Source organism: Sceloporus undulatus, chromosome 4 (assembly GCF_019175285.1).
Source record: "Sceloporus undulatus isolate JIND9_A2432 ecotype Alabama chromosome 4, SceUnd_v1.1, whole genome shotgun sequence".
NCBI lineage: Eukaryota > Metazoa > Chordata > Lepidosauria > Squamata > Phrynosomatidae > Sceloporus > Sceloporus undulatus.
In genome coordinates, this window is record NC_056525.1 from 130,782,587 (window position 1) to 130,800,300 (window position 17,714).

At 45.3% G+C, this 17,714-nt stretch overlaps 1 protein-coding gene across 2 annotated transcripts in view; it reads left to right on the forward strand.

The window, feature by feature from the left end:
• The first annotated feature begins 4,985 nt into the window (after positions 1 to 4,985).
• The window catches only part of TEDC1 (tubulin epsilon and delta complex 1), a 28,066-nt gene continuing 15,337 nt past the window's right edge, over positions 4,986 to 17,714 (forward strand). Inside the window, exons 1-5 of one of the 2 annotated variants that reach the window (XM_042464740.1) lie at positions 4,986 to 5,162; positions 8,350 to 8,428; positions 13,249 to 13,451; positions 16,003 to 16,170; positions 17,446 to 17,544. In XM_042464740.1, coding sequence (XP_042320674.1) covers positions 5,028 to 5,162; positions 8,350 to 8,428; positions 13,249 to 13,451; positions 16,003 to 16,170; positions 17,446 to 17,544 — 684 coding nt within the window. In that variant the 5' untranslated portion in view covers positions 4,986 to 5,027. Of the gene's footprint in view, positions 5,163 to 6,253; positions 6,478 to 8,349; positions 8,429 to 13,248; positions 13,452 to 16,002; positions 16,171 to 17,445; positions 17,545 to 17,714 lie in introns of those variants that run through there. The other variant, XM_042464741.1, reaches the window with a different exon arrangement.

Genomic DNA, 17,714 nt, shown 5'->3' on the forward strand with positions numbered 1-17,714 from the left:
TTCACTTACGAGCTTTTCATATTCATGGCATTCACAAATGTTTTTGTGGCAGACAGCATTAATTAATTACCTCAACTCTTCCTGCTCTTTTACTATCCCCTGGCCTATCTAGTAAGAAAATCATGGCTTTGGAGATGGTGAGTAAGACAATTGTGAAGGCTTTCATGGCCAAGCATCCACACCATATAGTTTTTGTGGGGTTTTTTTTTGGGGTTTTTTTTCCTTTTTAGGGCCTATGTTGTTAGCTATGTTCTAGGAGGGGGTGGTGGGGTGTAAACAGAGTTTTCTTCCTGAACATTTCAAACAGGTATATGGGGCTGGCATTCTTCAGATAATGCGTTGCCTGGAAAGGACTTGGGTTATATATAATGTGTGGGACATGGAAAGGCCCGGGATGAGTGATGAGAGAGAGTGTGATTTGCATGTATATTGTTTTTGGGTTTTGGCTAATGGAGGGCCTTCAGAGGTTTGGGAGGGGAGATGGTCTGCAAAAAATAGGATTACTGTTCTGCTGATAGTGCTACATTGTCTGCTGGTTTTCCCAAACAGAGGCAGAGGACGTGAAACATTTTACATTTAACTCCAAACCAACTGGACTTCTAATATTTAAAGTTCTTTCGAGTAACAACAGGCGAGTTTACAGAATTGCTATACGTGGCGTTGTTAGGTTCCTGACGCCCCTAAACCCTCGTATGGACTGAAGCCATACAAAATGGGTTGGCGGCTTCTATGCACCACGGGGCGCCGGCCATGGGATGTCCCCACTGCACCGCCACAAACGGTTTCTCGGCAGGCACGGGGAAGTGGACACCTTGCAATGGAGTGGAGGGCGCCTGGGGCCTTCTTTCAGACGCGCGTCCCCCAGAAGGAGCCTCCATTTCTGAGCTGGCTTTCCCACCCAAATTTGCGTGGTTGCTGGCGCAGCCTTCTACACGGGCTGCCCCGAGCGACGCAACATACAATGAGAAAAGGGGGGCCAAGTGGCCCCCTTTCTCGGCGGTCCCCAAACCGCCGTTGGGTGTACTTTGGGGCCATGAAAGCCACCAAAGAAACTCCCCCTTTCCAGGCCGAGGGTGAAAGCGGGCCTTGGGCCGCAAAAGCGGCGGCGGCGGATCGGGGCCTCCAGAGGGTGCCACTTGTGGCAGTGAGGGCCCCGATCGGCAGGGGAAAGGAGAAAGACCCCCAAACGGTGCGTGGGGTCCTTTAATGTAACACACCCACCGTTTTTACTCTTTTGCACGGTTAAACATTTATGCATGGCCTAAATTCAGAACCCTACACAATCAATTTTCAGTAGGATTTGGCTCTCTGGGAAATCTGTGGACTACATGTACTAAACGTTCCATCCTGCAAATCATTTGAGGCTTTTCTAGCATCCAACACTGAATGCTAATAAAACATGGGCTGGAGGCAGTAAAGTCTGGAGGAGGAAAAAAAGTGACTTTCATCCAACTGACGGTCCTTACAAACTGGAAAAGGGAGTTTGGCTGGGAATTCAAGCCATGTTAACCCTTTGCAGAGTGCAGTCCTCTCTTATCTAACCCCAAACCCCTGCACGGGATCCAAGCAGAAACCTCCCAGGGGGGATGCACGACCAAAACCTGGCTAAGTGGTTTTGAGCTTTGGAGTGTTGGAACTAACAATCTGGAGGAAGGGCGTGTTCGAATTTCCTTGGCGCTTGGCCCACCATTTGCAAAAACCTACTGGGTGAAACTTGGGAAAAAAGTCGCACTCTCTCCGTCCTCAGCGGGAAAGCACAGGGTAAAAGCCACTCTGACCCAACCTTGCCCAAGAACACCAGATGGACAGGGGCCACCCGATGGTTGCCCTAAAGTGGGGAAAGATTTGGACGGGGCCACTTGGAAGGATTCATTTTTTGTGCTAAGGAGGGAGGAGGAGGAGCAGCCCTCCAAGCTCACCACTGGAGTGGTTCGTTTTAAGGTTCTGTACCCCACCATGTTGGTTTGAAGGGCCCATTCATTCTTACAGCCGGTAATGGGAAAAGCTCAATTGTAAACTCCAGGACATTGAAAAAGTTGATTTAACAAAAACCTTTCCCAGTGGCTACATTTCTCAGAGGACACCCGAACACATCCCCCCACCCTCAAAAGTTAATATTCATTGTGAAATTGGGACGGGCTTTTTTTTTTTGCCAAAATATCGTGAAAAAACTATGGCGCGTTACAGACCCACCGTTTTGGGGCGGCCTGTAAAACCGCCCTTTCACCACGGGGGATTCGTGGGCACTCAGCTGCCAAAAAAACTGGCAGCGGGGGGGTGGCCTCCGAGGCGGCCCGATACCTTCCACCGCTTTCCCTGGCCGCGGGGAAGCTGGCCAAACGCCCGCTTTTTCCCTGCGTGGCCTGGAAAGGGGGTGGTTCCTTGGCGGCTTCAAAGCCCAAGGACACCCCTTTGGGTGGGCGTGGCGGGGGGCGGGGCGGAGGGAAGGGAAAGGGGGCCGCTTGGGCTCCTTCTCCTGCTGCCGTCGCTGGTGCAGCAGTTAAAAGTTGGGGGGATAGGAGCTTCCACAACAGCGTTTTCCTTTCTGGTCCGCAGGGAAAGAAAAAAAGGGCATCCTAGGCGCCCTTGCGCGTCAAGGCCCCACTTACATAAAACCGCAACGCCAGTTTTTTAAAGGCCCCCCAGTCCGCGGGGTTTTGTGACATAGTCTCATGGCGGTTTTGGCCCGTGTCTCATTAGGGCACCGCATTTGTACCGGACCGGTCAATACTAGGGGTTAGGGGGCGTCCAAAGATAAGGAACCTTAAATTGACTAAAGTGGACCGCCCCTTTCCTAACCCTCGTATGGAACCCAGTCCGTAACTTTTATGGCCCATTTGTAACGGTGCCAATGCTAAGATCTATGGACTCACCGGCCAGGGTTGGATTTCTCCAGGTCGGGGCCTATTTGGAAAAACCCCACTTGGAAACCCATGGCCCAAGTCACACTCTCTCATCTTGAGAGAAACGATTCAAAAAAGTCTTAACCCGAAGGAAGAAAAAAGAAGAACAGAAACCCCCACCCCGTGAGGCGGCCAACGGGGGCAGTCCCCCAACCAAAATACTGACCAAGCCGGATTACTTAATTGTCGAGGAAGGAAAAGGAAAAGGACCTTAGCTTTTCCCCCACACAAATCTTGCCCAGAAAGAAAAGGGGAGACCAACCCCATGATAATTTTGCCTTAGGGCCGCCTTAAGTCACAAATGACCTTGGGGACAAGGCACCCTCATAAGGATAAAAAGGGTTCCTTATTGCTAAAACACTGGGGATCCCTGGATTCTCGCTACAAATAGACATCATAAGTTGGGAACGGGAGGACCGTAAGGGGGCCACTCCAGCCAACACCACCCGGCCATGCAGGAAAATCTCAATCAAAAGCCATCCTGACAGATGGACCATCAGCATCGCTCAAAACGACCTCTAAGGAAGGGAAGGAGGACCTCCCCGCACCGCACTCTCCAAGGGGAGTTCGTTCCACTGTGAACAGGGCCCTTACTGTCAGGGAAGTCCTCCTAATGTTGAGCTGGAAGTCTTCTTTCCTGTAGCTTGCGGATCCAATGTTCAGGGCCTAGTCTCTGGAGCAGCAGAAAGAAACACAAAGGAGCTTGCTACCCTCCCTCACATATGGGACATCCCTTCAACATCTTACACAGGGGCTGTCATCATATCGCCTCTTAAACTTTCTCTTACTCCAGGCTACCCAACCATCCCCCAAACACCCCCGCTCCCTGAGTAGTCATTCCTCATAGGGAACATGGTTCCCCCAAGAACCCATCTCACACATTTTAAGTCGTCCTCCTTTGGACACCGGGCTCCCGGTTCTCAACATACTTTTTCAAATGGTGGGCCCTGAACTGGACACAATATATGCAACGTCAACACTCTCATCAGGGCCTTAGTGGAAGACAAAATGGCGGAAACCCCTTCTGAACAGAGCATCTTGGGAGCAAACCCTTTGTGGACTCAACTGACAAAGACAAATTGGGCAGCAGAGGCTTTCCATATACTTCAGTCTACTTCCTCAGATGCATTTGGGCCGAAGAAGCAGTACTGAAGTCTACGAAAGCTCATGCTGCCAACGTTCTTTCTTTTGAGTCTACTTAAAGGTGCAGCAAGAGCTCTCTACAGACTAACAGGCTCTATCCTTTAATAAATAATAATAATAATATGTATCTGCAGGAAGGTAGACTTTGGTGCCTGAACAGACAGGCCAAAGTAAAAAGCTGCTACTGGTACTTTGGGATGTATGCTATTCAATGACAAACATGCGTCTAAAGGCAGAAAGCTGCACCAATGCAGCACTCCTGACCTTAGGACTGGACAGCATGGTTCTTGCCTTAGGAACACACGCATAGTTTTAAAACGTATACCTCCAAAGTGACTGGAAGGCAGCTTATTTGACCTGTCATGTTTGGGCCCTTAGTAGAAAAATCTCAGCTGCCCAACTTCTTTCTTCAGTGAGTCTCAAAGGGTGCGAGAAGATCTCTTGGCACTGATTACACAGACTAAAAGGGCTTATTTTTATTCACCCTTCTGAAAGAGATCTTGCCACTGATAGGTTTGCGCTCAGGGTTGGGCATCAAACCTAAAGTCTGGAAACGGGACTTGGAGGCCCCACAAGAAACAAGAAACGAAAAGGAAAAAAATACCAATCTTTTTCTCTGTGATGATGCGTCCACCACTGGAGAAACAGAAAACATTAAACCCCGGGTTTCGGGCCACCGCTTTAACTTTGGCTCAAGGCTATGGAATTCTGGGAGTTGTAGTTTGTTGTGGGGCCTTCCTTCCTTAAGCTCCGCTCTGGGCCCACAACAAACTCCAACTCCCAGAATGCCATAGCCTTGAGCCAGACAACAAGTTAAAGCGGTGCCAAACCGGGTTATTTTTCCAGTGTGGGTGCAGCCTGAACTTCCTTTGAGGCTTTTTCTGTCTCTTGTTGGGGCCAGGAAGGGAGGGGAAGCCTCTGCTCCGCCTCCTCCTTCCCTGCGCAGAGTGGGCCGCGCCTCCCTTGGACAGAAGGGCGCCAATGCTCTCGTCCATGGCGGCCTCCTCCTCCTCCCCGCGGCTCCCTGCCGCCATCGGGGCTCTGAGCCGGAGCCTCTCCGCCGGCGGCCTCTCTCCGGAGCTCTTCCGCCTGGCCAAGTTCGACCGGCCCGAAGCGGTGGGTGGATGCCAAGGCTTGCCCTCCTCTCTAAGGCCCTACTGGGCCTGGAGGCAGCGGGAAGCGCTTCAGCCCAAGGCCTTTCGAGAGACAGGTGGAGGATGTGGCCGAAGGAAAAGCTAAAGGCCCTCCTAAACCCATGCTGCTTAGCCCTGCTCAAAATGGAGGGCTTGTTGAAAGCCCTCCTGGACGTGTCCTGGGAAAGAAAGGGCGCCTGTTCCCCTGCCTCAGGCCTGCCAAGGGAAAGGCCCCTCCAGCCCAGTCAATTGTGGCCCAGAGTTTTGTTTTTTTTTGGGGGGGGGGGTTAATAGATTATCGCACTACACTCATCATAAAGCCTTGCTATTCCACTTTTAACCGCTCTATCTGCCTCCTGTTGCATTCTGGGGCTTGTAGTTCAGTGAGGTCTAAGAGCTCTGGCTGAGGATTCTAAATGCTCCCTCCTTAAACTGCGAATCCCAGAATGCAACAGGAGGCAGCCAGAGTAGTAAAAGTGGAATAGCAAGGTTTCAAGAGTCTTGGCCCTGGCAGGGCTCTTCCTCCCTTATTCCCTCTGCATCTGAGTGGGGCTTCCTTGGCTGCCCTGGCAGGGCCTTAGCTTTAGTGCCACTCTATTCTGCCTTGGTCAGGCCTCATCTAGAATACTGTGTCTATTTCTGGGCAACACAATTTAAAAAAGGATGTTGAGAAACTGGAGCCATGTGTCCAGAGGAGGGCGACTAAAATGGTGAAGGGTCTGGAAACCATGCCCTATGAGGAATGACTCTAGGAGCTGGGGATGTTTAGCCTGGAGAAGAGAAGGTTAAGAGGTGATATGATAGCCCTCTTTAAATATTTGAAGGGATGTCATATTGAAGAGGGAGCAAGCTTGTTTTCTGCTGCTCCAGAGACAGGGACCCGGAGCAATGGATGCAAGCTGCAGGAAAAGAGATTCCACCTCAACATTAGGAGGAATTTCTTGACAGTAAGGTCTGTTCGACAGTGGAACAAACTCCCTTGGAGTGTAGTGGAGTCTCCTTCCTTGGAGGTCTTCAAGCAGAGGCTGGATGGCCATCTGTCAGTGGGGATGCTTTGATTGGGAGTTCCTGCATGGCAGAATGGGGTTGGACTGGGTGGCTCTTGTGGTCTCTTCCAACTCTAGGATTCTCCTTCTTCCTCTGCTGCCCTGAAGCCAGGCTGGGGCCAGGAGAGAAGAAGGAGGCCTGAGGGAAGAGGCAGCATCTCATACATAAAGGCCAAGGCATATCATGTGGCCCAGAGGGCAAAAACGGCTGCAAACTGAGCTAAAATGTTAACTCAGAAGAGAGGCATTCAGGTATTCTTGCCCTTCCCAGTAGGCTGGGGCAAAAGCAAACTGCTGCAGCTTCTCTTAGTTTAGCAGTTCTTCCTTAAAAAGGCAGCATCAGCAGCTTGCTTTCCCCAATGCCTTCCCCCCTACCTTCTGAGTTATTTCTTATTTCACTGTTTATGCTTTGCTTTGAATGTCTTGTTTCAGGAGATTACCACACTACACTCTTACAAAACTGCTATTCTACTCTAACTGCTCTGGTTGCCTCCTGTTGCATCCTGGGATTTGCAGTTTAAGGAGGAGCATTTGGAATTCTCAGCCAGAGAGGCTTCACTGAACTACAGTGCCCAGAATGCAACAGGAGGCATCCAGAACAGTAAAAGTGGAATAGCAGCAGTATAAGAGGGTAGTTTGTGGTAATGTGGTTAGAGGCAGGTTTCCAATATCATATCTAGGCATATGACTCTTAGATATTGCAGACCTTTGACTCAATTGATGCTACTCTGTGGAAGTCTGTGTTTTCTGTGGATGACCACTTGCCTCTTAAACTGAACAAGGATCAAACGGAGATCCTGCTGTTTTAGCCTGACCACCCAGTAGCCCCACTTCCATGCCTGTCACTGTGTTTTCAGGCTACACACTGGCCCCTGGCTTGGATGCAATGAGCCTTGGAGTCCTGCTGGATGATTTTTGTCCCTGTGTCCCTTTTTTCAGGGCAACTGATAAGGCATGCAATTTCCATCATTTAAACATCCATAGGATCTATGGGTTTTTGAGTGTTAAGACTGCCCATTTGCTTGTCCAGGCCTTGATTATTTCACACCTGGACTAGCCACCCTCAAGTCGATCTCAACTCATGGCAACCCTGTAGATGAGACATCTTCAAAAAACCCTGTCCGCCACTACTTTCCTTAGTTCTTGGAGATTCCTACTCATGACCTCCTTAATGGAGCCCATCTATCTAGCATGTATGTGATCATCCTCTTTTTCTCTTTCTTCCCACCTTTCCTACTATTATAGTCTTTTCTGGTGAGTCATGTCTTCTCACGATGTGGCCAAAGTATGACAGTTCTTACTCCTCTGGTTGTGTTAAGTCTCTCCAAATATTTGCATGTCCCCTCCACTGGCTGCACTCTAGGGATTGTAGGGTCTTTTTCGCTATGTTTTTAAGCTCAGGAGAAGTATTTTTTCAAAAGAGGAAGCGAAAGAAGTCACTTCAAATTTACTTGCAGCTTTAAAATGCACCTTTTCTGGGCTTAAAATGGCTGAGTCGGGGCAGAAGGTGATTAAAATTTCCCAACACTCCCTAGAGGGGATTTTGGAGCAATAAATAAATAAGGGGGGGGGGGGGCTAGGCAAGCTTGGGAGCCACAAAACAGTTCTTGGAAGCCACATGCGGCCTATGAGTCACATTTTACCCACCCCTGCTCTGGCGCCATCAAAGATGTGGGTAGCTTTCTATAAGATACAGTTCTAAGTACCTCCAAGAAGTAAGCCCCACTGAACTCAATAGAACTTTTTTCTGAAGAAATACAGTGAAGCTGAAACTCCACAATTCCCAAAGTCATTCCTATTCATCATGGGCAAATATTACAACCACACTACTTGAAGAAAGTTCCTAACTTTCTAAACAAGAGTTGCTGAATCTCCATCCTATTATCTGTGTTCTATGCCATGTAGTTAGTTTTAAGAGTCTGAGGGAAGTCAGACTCTGCATCCTGATTTTTAATAAGGTGTTGCATTTTGAAAGTATTCTTTCTTACTTCTGCAGAGTTGCTAAAAAGGGAACTGAACTAACCACTGTATAGCACTTAACAGGGTTTTTTTTGGGGGGGGGGGTGAGGTACATATCAAAGTTATAATTTAACATATTCTGAGTGTTGTCATTTTTCTAAACAGAGTGTCACTTTTTGGAAACTACTGTACACTTTGCTGAAGCAGATCCAAGGTGGAGGACGGATGGAGCCTTCTGACATAGGTTGCATATTGCTACTAATCTTAGAGCATACATAATTTGTGGAGCAATATTATTTGTTGTTGTTGTGAATAGTATTAAGTCACTACTTCTTGTCAAATGCAAAGTGACAGGTGACCCCACCCCTTTGGGGGGAGTATATACTTTTAGTCCACTTCCCTGATTTTGGAGTTCCCTTTGAGGGAATTTTTGGGAACCTGGTCTCCCCTAGATTCTGAGGATTCTAGGGGTTCCCTGAAAACTTCCCACAAGTCTGTAGAACCCCATCCTGAACCCCAAATCTCCCCAAGAGGGTGGCCATCTTTTGCACATATTTTGAAGGAGTCTCTTTTGGAGGTCCCACTCCTGGTCTCCCCTAGATTCTGAGGATACTGGGGGTTACCTAGGAATCTCCCACAAATCTGTTGGGCCCATTCCTGAACTCCTTATCCCCCAAGAAGGCAGCCATTTTTGTTGTGCAAAATCTGGCTTTTGGGCATGGGATATTATACCTCTCTGACCTGGTCTAAGCACCCCCAAGAGAGAAAAGGAAAGGTATCGTATCCATGCTGGCAGAACTCAGCAGAGGGAGCAGATCTTTCACTCTTTAGCAGAATGCTTGAATCTGAGCTTCACAACTCTGAAGTGTGGGAAGGATAATAAGAGGCAGGATAATTTTTCTCCTCCCCTACGAGTGTGTTTTCCAGAGCAGAGCTAGTATTGAACAACACTGATTGGCCTAACCTCCTCCACCCCAATGAATGAAAGAATGAATGTGTGAGTTAGGAGCATGTTCCTCTGCAGTGTTAGGTGTATGAGCCGGCCTAGGGCCTTTGCTCTCACCCATATGTTGCATTTTCCCTAGGCTCTTTAGGGCCCTCTCTTCTCTCCCTCCCCATAGAGTGGCCATTTGGAAATGAGGAAACACAGACAATCTATGGTATTCAAAACTGCACCATTCTGCCCCATCCCTGGGAAGAGGGAGTGGAATGCCTTATTATTTTGTCTTCAGAGCTGTGAGATACATATAAAATTTTATTACTCTAAAAATACGTGCAAAAAATGGCGGAGGGGCTGGGATTCAGGAAGGGGTTTAACAGACTTGTGGGAGGTTCCCAGGGTAAACACAGAAACCTCAGAACCTAGGGGAGAGCAGGAGTGGAACCCCAAAAGTCCTTCAGAGGGAACCCCAAAACCAAGGAGGTGGGACTTAAAGTGTACCCCCCAAAAAAGTGACAGGGCTACCTGCCACTTTTAGTTTGATGAGAAGTAGGTACTTAATACTACTTCGTGTCCCTTCTAGCCTTTTCTGACTTATGGTAACCCTAAGGCAATCCTGAGACAGGGTTTTCTTGGCAAGATTCAAAGGAGATTTGCCATTGCCTTCCTCTGAGGCTGAAAGAATGTGACTTGCCCAAATTCACCTTGTGGGTTTCCATAGCCAAGTGAGGATTTGAACCGTGATCTCCAGAACCACAGTTCAGTGTTCAAACCACTATACCACAGTGGTTTATTGATAGACACACACACAAATACTGTTACAGTATTTTTATTTGCTTATTTCATATTTCTGAGGCAGTTCATGTGAGAAAGGAAATAAAACAATAAAACCATGTTAATCCACAATAAAAATTACAGTTAATCAAATGGCAGCATTTTCTCTCATTATAAAATACACTGTCTCCTTGGATGTCAGTTGGGACATTCTAGCTTGTCATCAAATGGGCTTTAACACAGGAGAAATGCAGACAGTGACAGACTGATATGACCCTAGCTCTAGCTCTTTTTTAGGTGCCCAGGACCTAAACTGTATACAGTATACAGTATATGGGGCCCCCATATACACATAACATAAACAAGTTTATTTAATAGCCCGAGGGCCGTTTCAAAATACTCAAAACATAGTAATACAATATACACAAATTCCAACTACAAATTTATGATCCTGTGTTATTAAATGGTGACATGAATGAAGACGTGCTGGTGTGTCTGTGTTCACGGTGCTGCCATTTAATAATGTGGGACTTAAACACAACATATTTTTTCATATTCACATGGGGTCCTGGACACAGATATGCCAGGCCCACTGTACAAGGGTGAGAAGCCATGGGGTGGATATTCTGCCAAAGGACATGTCTCCATCTAGACATCATATGTGAGTTGCTCCTCATTGCTCAAGTAGGCAGGGAGTAGACTTTGAGAGCTTCTGCAGGGGAAGCAACCCCCAAAGGTCTCCAGACTAGTTCCTGCCTCTGCTCCAAGTAGGCTCAGATCGAGCTCTAGTTTTCACTCTCTTTTCTTCTAGACTCTTTTTTCAACCTTTGTACCTTTTAAAGGAAATCTTTTGTTCTTATTCTTTCCTTTTCCTGTATCTTCAGGAGGAACTACTCTAGTGTTTGATTGGAATGGCAGAACATCTTTGACAGAAAGCCCGGGGCTGTTAGGGGAATCATGCTCACCTATGTCCTCCTCTGGGCTTGGGGTTACCGAGTCCCTTGTGGCTGTTTTTTAAAATCTAAGAAAAATGTGAAGTGGCTGGAGGAGGGAGACCCCTCTAACCAAGACCATGCAAGGCAGCACCAGAAGTTCCAGAACCAGGAAAGGTCCAGTGATATAGCAAGGGATCAGGACTGGCAGGAGGTGAGTAGACAAATCAATCCGCCTCCCATCTCGGCTGGTCAACAATTATTTATTTATTTATTTATTTTTATATCCTGCTCTTCAGCTAAAAGGCTATCAGAGCAGCTTACATTTTTTTAAAATTAGATATTTCCCTGCCCTCAGGCTTACAATCTAAAGAGACAAGACACAAAAGGAGAAGGGAATGGCAGTGGGGAAGGGGAAAAGTCCAGCAGATCCTCTCTCCCTCTGATGCCTGGACCACAGCGAGCGAGGGCCCTTCTTCTTTTTCAGGCAAGGCCTGGAGTTGGCCTGTCCATCTCTCCCTCTGGATGATGGTGGATAGAGGGAGGGCCCTTCTTCTTTTCAGGCAAGGCCTGGAGTTGGATTACACTCCAACATTTTACTTAAAGTGGTATTGGTGCAAGAACAGTGGGCACAGCAGCACAAGTAGCTTGCTGCCAAATGGCCAAAACAGCCCCACCAGTCAGAGAATATGTGCTGCGCCACTGCAGCCAGCAAGACATGGGGCAAAAGAGGCCAAATATGAGTAGGGAATAATTACTATCCCTTGCCTATCATCCTTGGAGAGTAGGGATTCAGTCTCACACACACACCCATCTGGGGAAATTCTGACTACACTATTTTGGACTAGCCACCATTTCCATAAGGGTGAAAATTGTGGCCAGTCATGAAATAGTGGCCACAGTGGTCACAGAAAGACGGGGAAGAAGGAGGGGGTTAAAGACCTGCTGACAAAAACACCTTGCTTCAGGAAATGAAAAGTAAAAAGGCCAAGGGCGAGGGCACATTCCTCAGATGAGGACAGTGACAACATTTCATTGTCACCCTTACTATCAGATGGAAGAAGAGGAATTATCTGAGGGGCAGGATCTTGAAGTTGGAACACAAGCCTCAACTTTTGTTGTTGTTAACTGCCCTCAAGTGGATGAGACATCTCCATGACTCTCTGTCCTCCAATGCCTTGCTTAGTTCCTGTAAAGTGTAAACCCATACCTATCTCCCTAATAGAGTCCCACCCTGGAAAAAGACATCTGTCTCACCCTGAATAGAGGAGAAATAAACTCACGGAGGAGATGAGAGAAATTAGTGTACCTGACCAGTTTTTACAATTAGATGCAGTTTAGGTCATTATTTTTTTTCTGTGTTTCTCTACTTGCATAAAGTAGAGGGACGCAGTGGCTCAGTGGTTAAGACTCTGACTCTGTCAACTGCAACAACAGCAGGTCAGCAATTTGAGGCCCAAGTGCCATGGCACAGAGTGAGCTCTTGTCACTAGTCCCAGTTTCTGCCAACCTAGCAGTTTGAAAGCATGCAAAAGTGCAAGTAGATAAATAGGTACCACTTTGATGGGAAGGTAACAGTGTACTGTGCAGTCATGCAGGTCACATGACCATGGAGTTGTCTTTGACAACACTTGATCTTTGGCTTAGTAACGGAAATTAACACCACCCCCTGCAGCTGGATATGACTAGACAATCTTGTCAAAGGGGAAACCTTTACCTTTGCATTCTCTAATTACTTCTTATCATTGGAAGGGTGTATGTTTTATTCTTGTTATATTCAGCTGTATCATGGACTGAGGGCTTTTGGGGGTTGCTGCCCCTGCTGGTAGCTCTCAAAGTGTACTTCCTGCCTACTGGAGCAGTGAGGAGGAGCAACCCACATCAGAATGGCTCATGGATAAAGCCAATGTTCCTTTTATCCAGGGACGTAGCCAGGATTTTAGGAAGGGGGTTCCAGACTAAGTGCCACCATTATAATGGGGCTTGGGAGCAGTGGCACAGCGGCACACACCATTCATTGTATCTAACGGAATGAGGGGTACGGACCCCATGTCCCTGTTTTAACATCAAAATTGGATTAGCAAACAAAAAGGAGACCAACGTTTAATTTTTAACTAGGTAGGATAGAATTAACTAGGCAGAATTGGCCATAAGTTGATATGTGCCTCAGTATTTCATTTCCCTAGGTCTGAGAAGTTGATCATCCTGCTTTAAGATTTAGAATTTTATCATATTTCCTAGACTAACATTTCACAATTTTATGTTTTTCTGGTAAACCAGATGTAGGTGGTCAGAGGAGAAAGCTATCTTGCTCTTCTTTTGTGGTCCACAAATGTGCATTTGGTGTTTTGTTATATTGGACACAGCGTTTGAACTTTGGAAAGTAACTACCGTATGTCTGCCTTACTTCCTATTTAGGCACCCAGGTCAGATTTGTCAAATGTGTAGTTTTCACCCATGGCTACAGAAGACTGACATTTTATCAGCTTCCTTCTGATGGTTCACTGGGGAGCAAAGAACTGCTGTTGGTTTTTTCCTGGCTTCTCTGCAGAGTGAGCTTAGTGAAACAGTCACTGACACTAAATAGACTTAAACTTTGGGATGAAATAGTTGTCTGCATGGTAAGTTTTACAGTATTTAAATATTTCTCAATTATCCTTTTTGCTAGCAGCTAGATGTTGGGGATGAGGGGTGGTTGAATGTGTTTGCTGATTTTTTTCTTGTTCAGTTTGGTGTAGGTGACAGAGTCAGTGAGAAAACTCCTCAATTAGCAATAGCTAGTTTAGGGGATACTTGATATCATACCAGTTTAAGTGATTAAACAGCCTAAACATGGAGAAGATATATGAATTCATGTTCTACCTGTACCCTTCATCCTTTCACGTCATCAAGGATGATTGAGGAATAACTACCACATAGACTTATTAAATTAAATTGAGGGCAGATTTGGGAGCTAAAATTAAGGATTTTGATATGACCTGTGGATAAGTCAAAGGCAAAACTTAGGGGTATGTGACAAAGACAAATAATGTGAAAGACAAAGCAAAGGAAAATGATGGCAAAGAACTTATAGTAGGCCCTTGGTATCCACAGGTGTTTGGCTCCAGGACCCTGCACAGACCAAAAAATGTGAATGATCAAGTCCCTGTTAATAAAATGGAGTAGAGCAGCAGCAAAGGCAGTGCCAAGCCCTGGCCGTCAGGCGTGCATTTTTTTGCCAAGGCGACATAAATAGTGCTTATAGGGCCACAACACCCTTTTTCTTCAGATTTTTGTCTAGCACACAAACTAAAACCAACTTCTGCAAACTTCCCTTCACCATTATCTTACTTTAGGGCAGTGGTTCACAACCTTTTCTATGCCCCACACTCCTAGTAAATGTTTGATTAATGTTTGCACTCACTATAAAAATAATATCACATTTAAATAAATTTTGAACCACAAATTGAACCACATACTTTGAGTGTTCAAACTGAACTTTATAAAAAGCTTTTAACGCAGTACATGAAGTGCAAATTTAAACTGAGCAATTAAGATTCTAAGAATTCAATGATGACTACTGACTCGACATTCAGGAATACAAACCCCTCTTTGTCTCACCCCCTGAAATTCCATCTCGCACCTTCCAGGGCTTACAGACACCTCAGGTTGGGAACACCTGCTTTAGGAGGTAAAATTCAGAGACATAGTCGTGTTAATATTAGTATGCAAAAGGATCTTGCAGCACCTTGAGACTAACTGTATGAAAGAAGTTGTAGCCTGAGCTTTTGTATACTTGGTCTCCTTCCTCAGATGAATGATGTGAATTGATGCACAGGAATGACCTCTATAGTCTGTATGAATACCCATAGAAATGCAAAACTTGTGGGTAGGGTGATGAAGTGACAAGTTCAATTTTAACTATGGTTGTTGAAGGACAAAGGCAGGAGTAAAGATGCTGCCTAAGGCCAAGGTGGATGACTGTGTAAATTCCAAAATTCCATCCATTATTCATGTGGTCATCCATCCATCCTGGCCTTGGACAACATCTTTCCTCATGCCTTTGTCCCCAGACAACCATAGTTAAAATGAATTTGTCACTTCATCACTATCCTCACAAGTTTTGCATTTCTGTGGATATTCATACAGTCTATAGAGGTCCTTTCTGGGCATCATTTCATTCTGTGCATCTGAGGATGTAGAGTGAATCTACAAAAGCTCATGCTACAACTTCTTTCATATCCTTAATCGCAAGGTGCTCTAGGAGATAAGTCTACCTATAGCACAGTGAAACAACTTTTAAAGAGAAAATAAATACTGTCTTGGGCTGTTGAAAGCAAGACTTTCTACCTCATACTGTGATATGGATTCACCAGTCAGGCCATCACAACAGCTATCATAGCACTTAACACCATGTTCAGCTGGAAGCCAGATTCTCCCATCCACTGTCATTCAGGTATCCTTCAATCAGAGGGTTTAACTACAATAATAGCCATTCTAAATTTTGTTTATGTGTTTTCTTGATCATTCAATATACTTCTGATAATTACTGATAGAACTAAATTACACAGTAGTCTTGGTGGTGCAATTCTGCCTGATCTTTTCAGGGGAGGCTTATCCTTATCCCGGGGGGCCTTGATACTGCTCCTTTCTGACATTGGTTTCAGCTTGAGTTTTTCCAGTAGGAATGCCTATTCAGAGATACATTAAAACCACAGTAACGTCTGAAGAGGAAATTAATATGTCTGTAAAGAGAATTTATGTTTGCTGGATTGCATACTTTGCTCCATGGTGCATTGGTGTGAAGGTAGCATTTTTCCAGCAGGTGGCAGTTCAGTTACAACATAATGTCTTAGTAAGTAACTTGCTCAAGTGAACATTGAAATTATACTTGCAGCAATGCAGAAACATCTCATATTTCTTTTCTCATGTGAAACATCTAGTTCTTCAACAGAAATCCAGAATGCTAATTCAGTTAAATATGAAGGAAACAATGCTATTTGGATATCTTTAAATTAGAAAAGGGTTTCAAATGCCCAAAGGGTATGATTGTACAAGTGTAACAAGATGCTTGTACACACACACACACACACACACACACACACACACACACGTGGTGTCATTTGTTCTGAAGATACATGTCTTAAAGGAAAATGCATTTTAAAAGATTTTTTTCTTGTCTCCTAATATTAGTGTGATACTCCTCTGAAAAGCCAGCAGGTTGAGAGAAACCTAGATCCAGCAACTGATGTGAAAGACCACAGAGATATTCGATACTTGCAGTGGTTAAATGGTCGACTGGAATTCCAATGGCGAAATTGCCATACTGAACAACAAGAACAGTGTAAGCTCCTGCATGAGGTAATTGTCAGGGTTTTAAATTTTATACTTCTACACATTCTCATTTTCTCTAATTTTAAACAGAGTTAAAATACAACTGATTTGAATGGGATGGGCAAATTGTAGGCCCTTTAGACGTTGTTGGACTGCAAGTCGTGTGACTTCTTATGTGCTAGCTAGGACTGATGGGAGTTGCAGTTGAAGAGCATCTAGACTTTGAATTCTAGAGGGTCACAAATCTATGATATATTGAGATATTAGCAAAAAGATTCAGCTGACAGATCGAGTTGTTGTTGATTGTACATCCCTTAATTATAAATTTCGCTGACTATGGTCTTCTGATTTCCCACAATTAGGGGTCATTGATCTTCTGACAAAGATGTCCAGTAATTGAGATGACAGTTATCTATATTTTATCAACTATTCAGAAATTTATATTTCAAGGCAGAGGCAACAGTGCAAAGCAGCAGCTAAAAAGGCCAATGCAATTTTAGGCTGCATCAATAAAAGTATAGTGTCTAGATCAAGGGAAGTAATAGTGCCACTATATTTTGCTCTGGTCAGGCCCCACCTGGAATATTGCGTCCAGTTCTGGGCACCACAATTTAAAAAGGATGTGGAGAAACTGGAGCATGTCCAAAGGAGAGCGACTGAAATGGTGAAGGGTCTGGAAGCCATGCCCTACCAGGAACGACTTGGAGACCTGGGGATGTTTAGCCTGGAGAAGAGAAGGTTAAGAGGTGATATGATAGCCCTGTTTAAATATTTGGATGTCATATTGAGGAGGGAGCAAGCTTGTTTTCTGCTGCTCCAGAGACTAGGACCCGGAACAATGGATGCAAGCTACAGCAAAAGAGATTCCACCTCAACATTAGGAAGAACTTCCTGACAGTAAGGGCTGTCCAACAGTGGAATAAACTCCCTCGGAATGTAATGGAATCTCCCTCCTTGGAGGTCTTTAAACAGAGGCTGGATGGCCATCTGTTGGGGATGCTTTGATTTGGATTTCCTGCATGGCAGGGGGTTGGACTGGATGGCCCTAGTGGTCTCTTCCAACTCTATGATTCTATGATTCTAAGAGTAGAGGGGGTTGATACCTTTTTTTAGGTTCTCCTGGTATGGATTAAGCTCTCTCCTTTTGCCACTCTACTCAGAGAAGAGGACCACTTGTTTGTTTGTTTTATAAGAGTTAAGGAACAGTACCACCAAATTGTGGGTCAATTTTTTTTGACTTAAGATTTCTAGACATATACATGAGTATATACAATATTTGTAACCCATATATTTCTGTTCCAGGTACATTTATACACTTTTGGCTCTCATGTTAATGCCATCATTGGTCATTTTTCAGTCACAGAAGTAGATGTTGTGAGACAACCTGATAGTTACAAACAGGTAATCTTCTGCTGATATAATGCTGTGTTAGAAATTTAGTAGAGAAATGGCATTGCTAAATTTGTGTGCCTAAATTTGAGAACTACCTTGCCACAGAATATGAAACCATATTCTACCAGAAATACAAGACTTTCTAGCTTAATGATTCCAAAGGTGATCTGGCTGGTCCT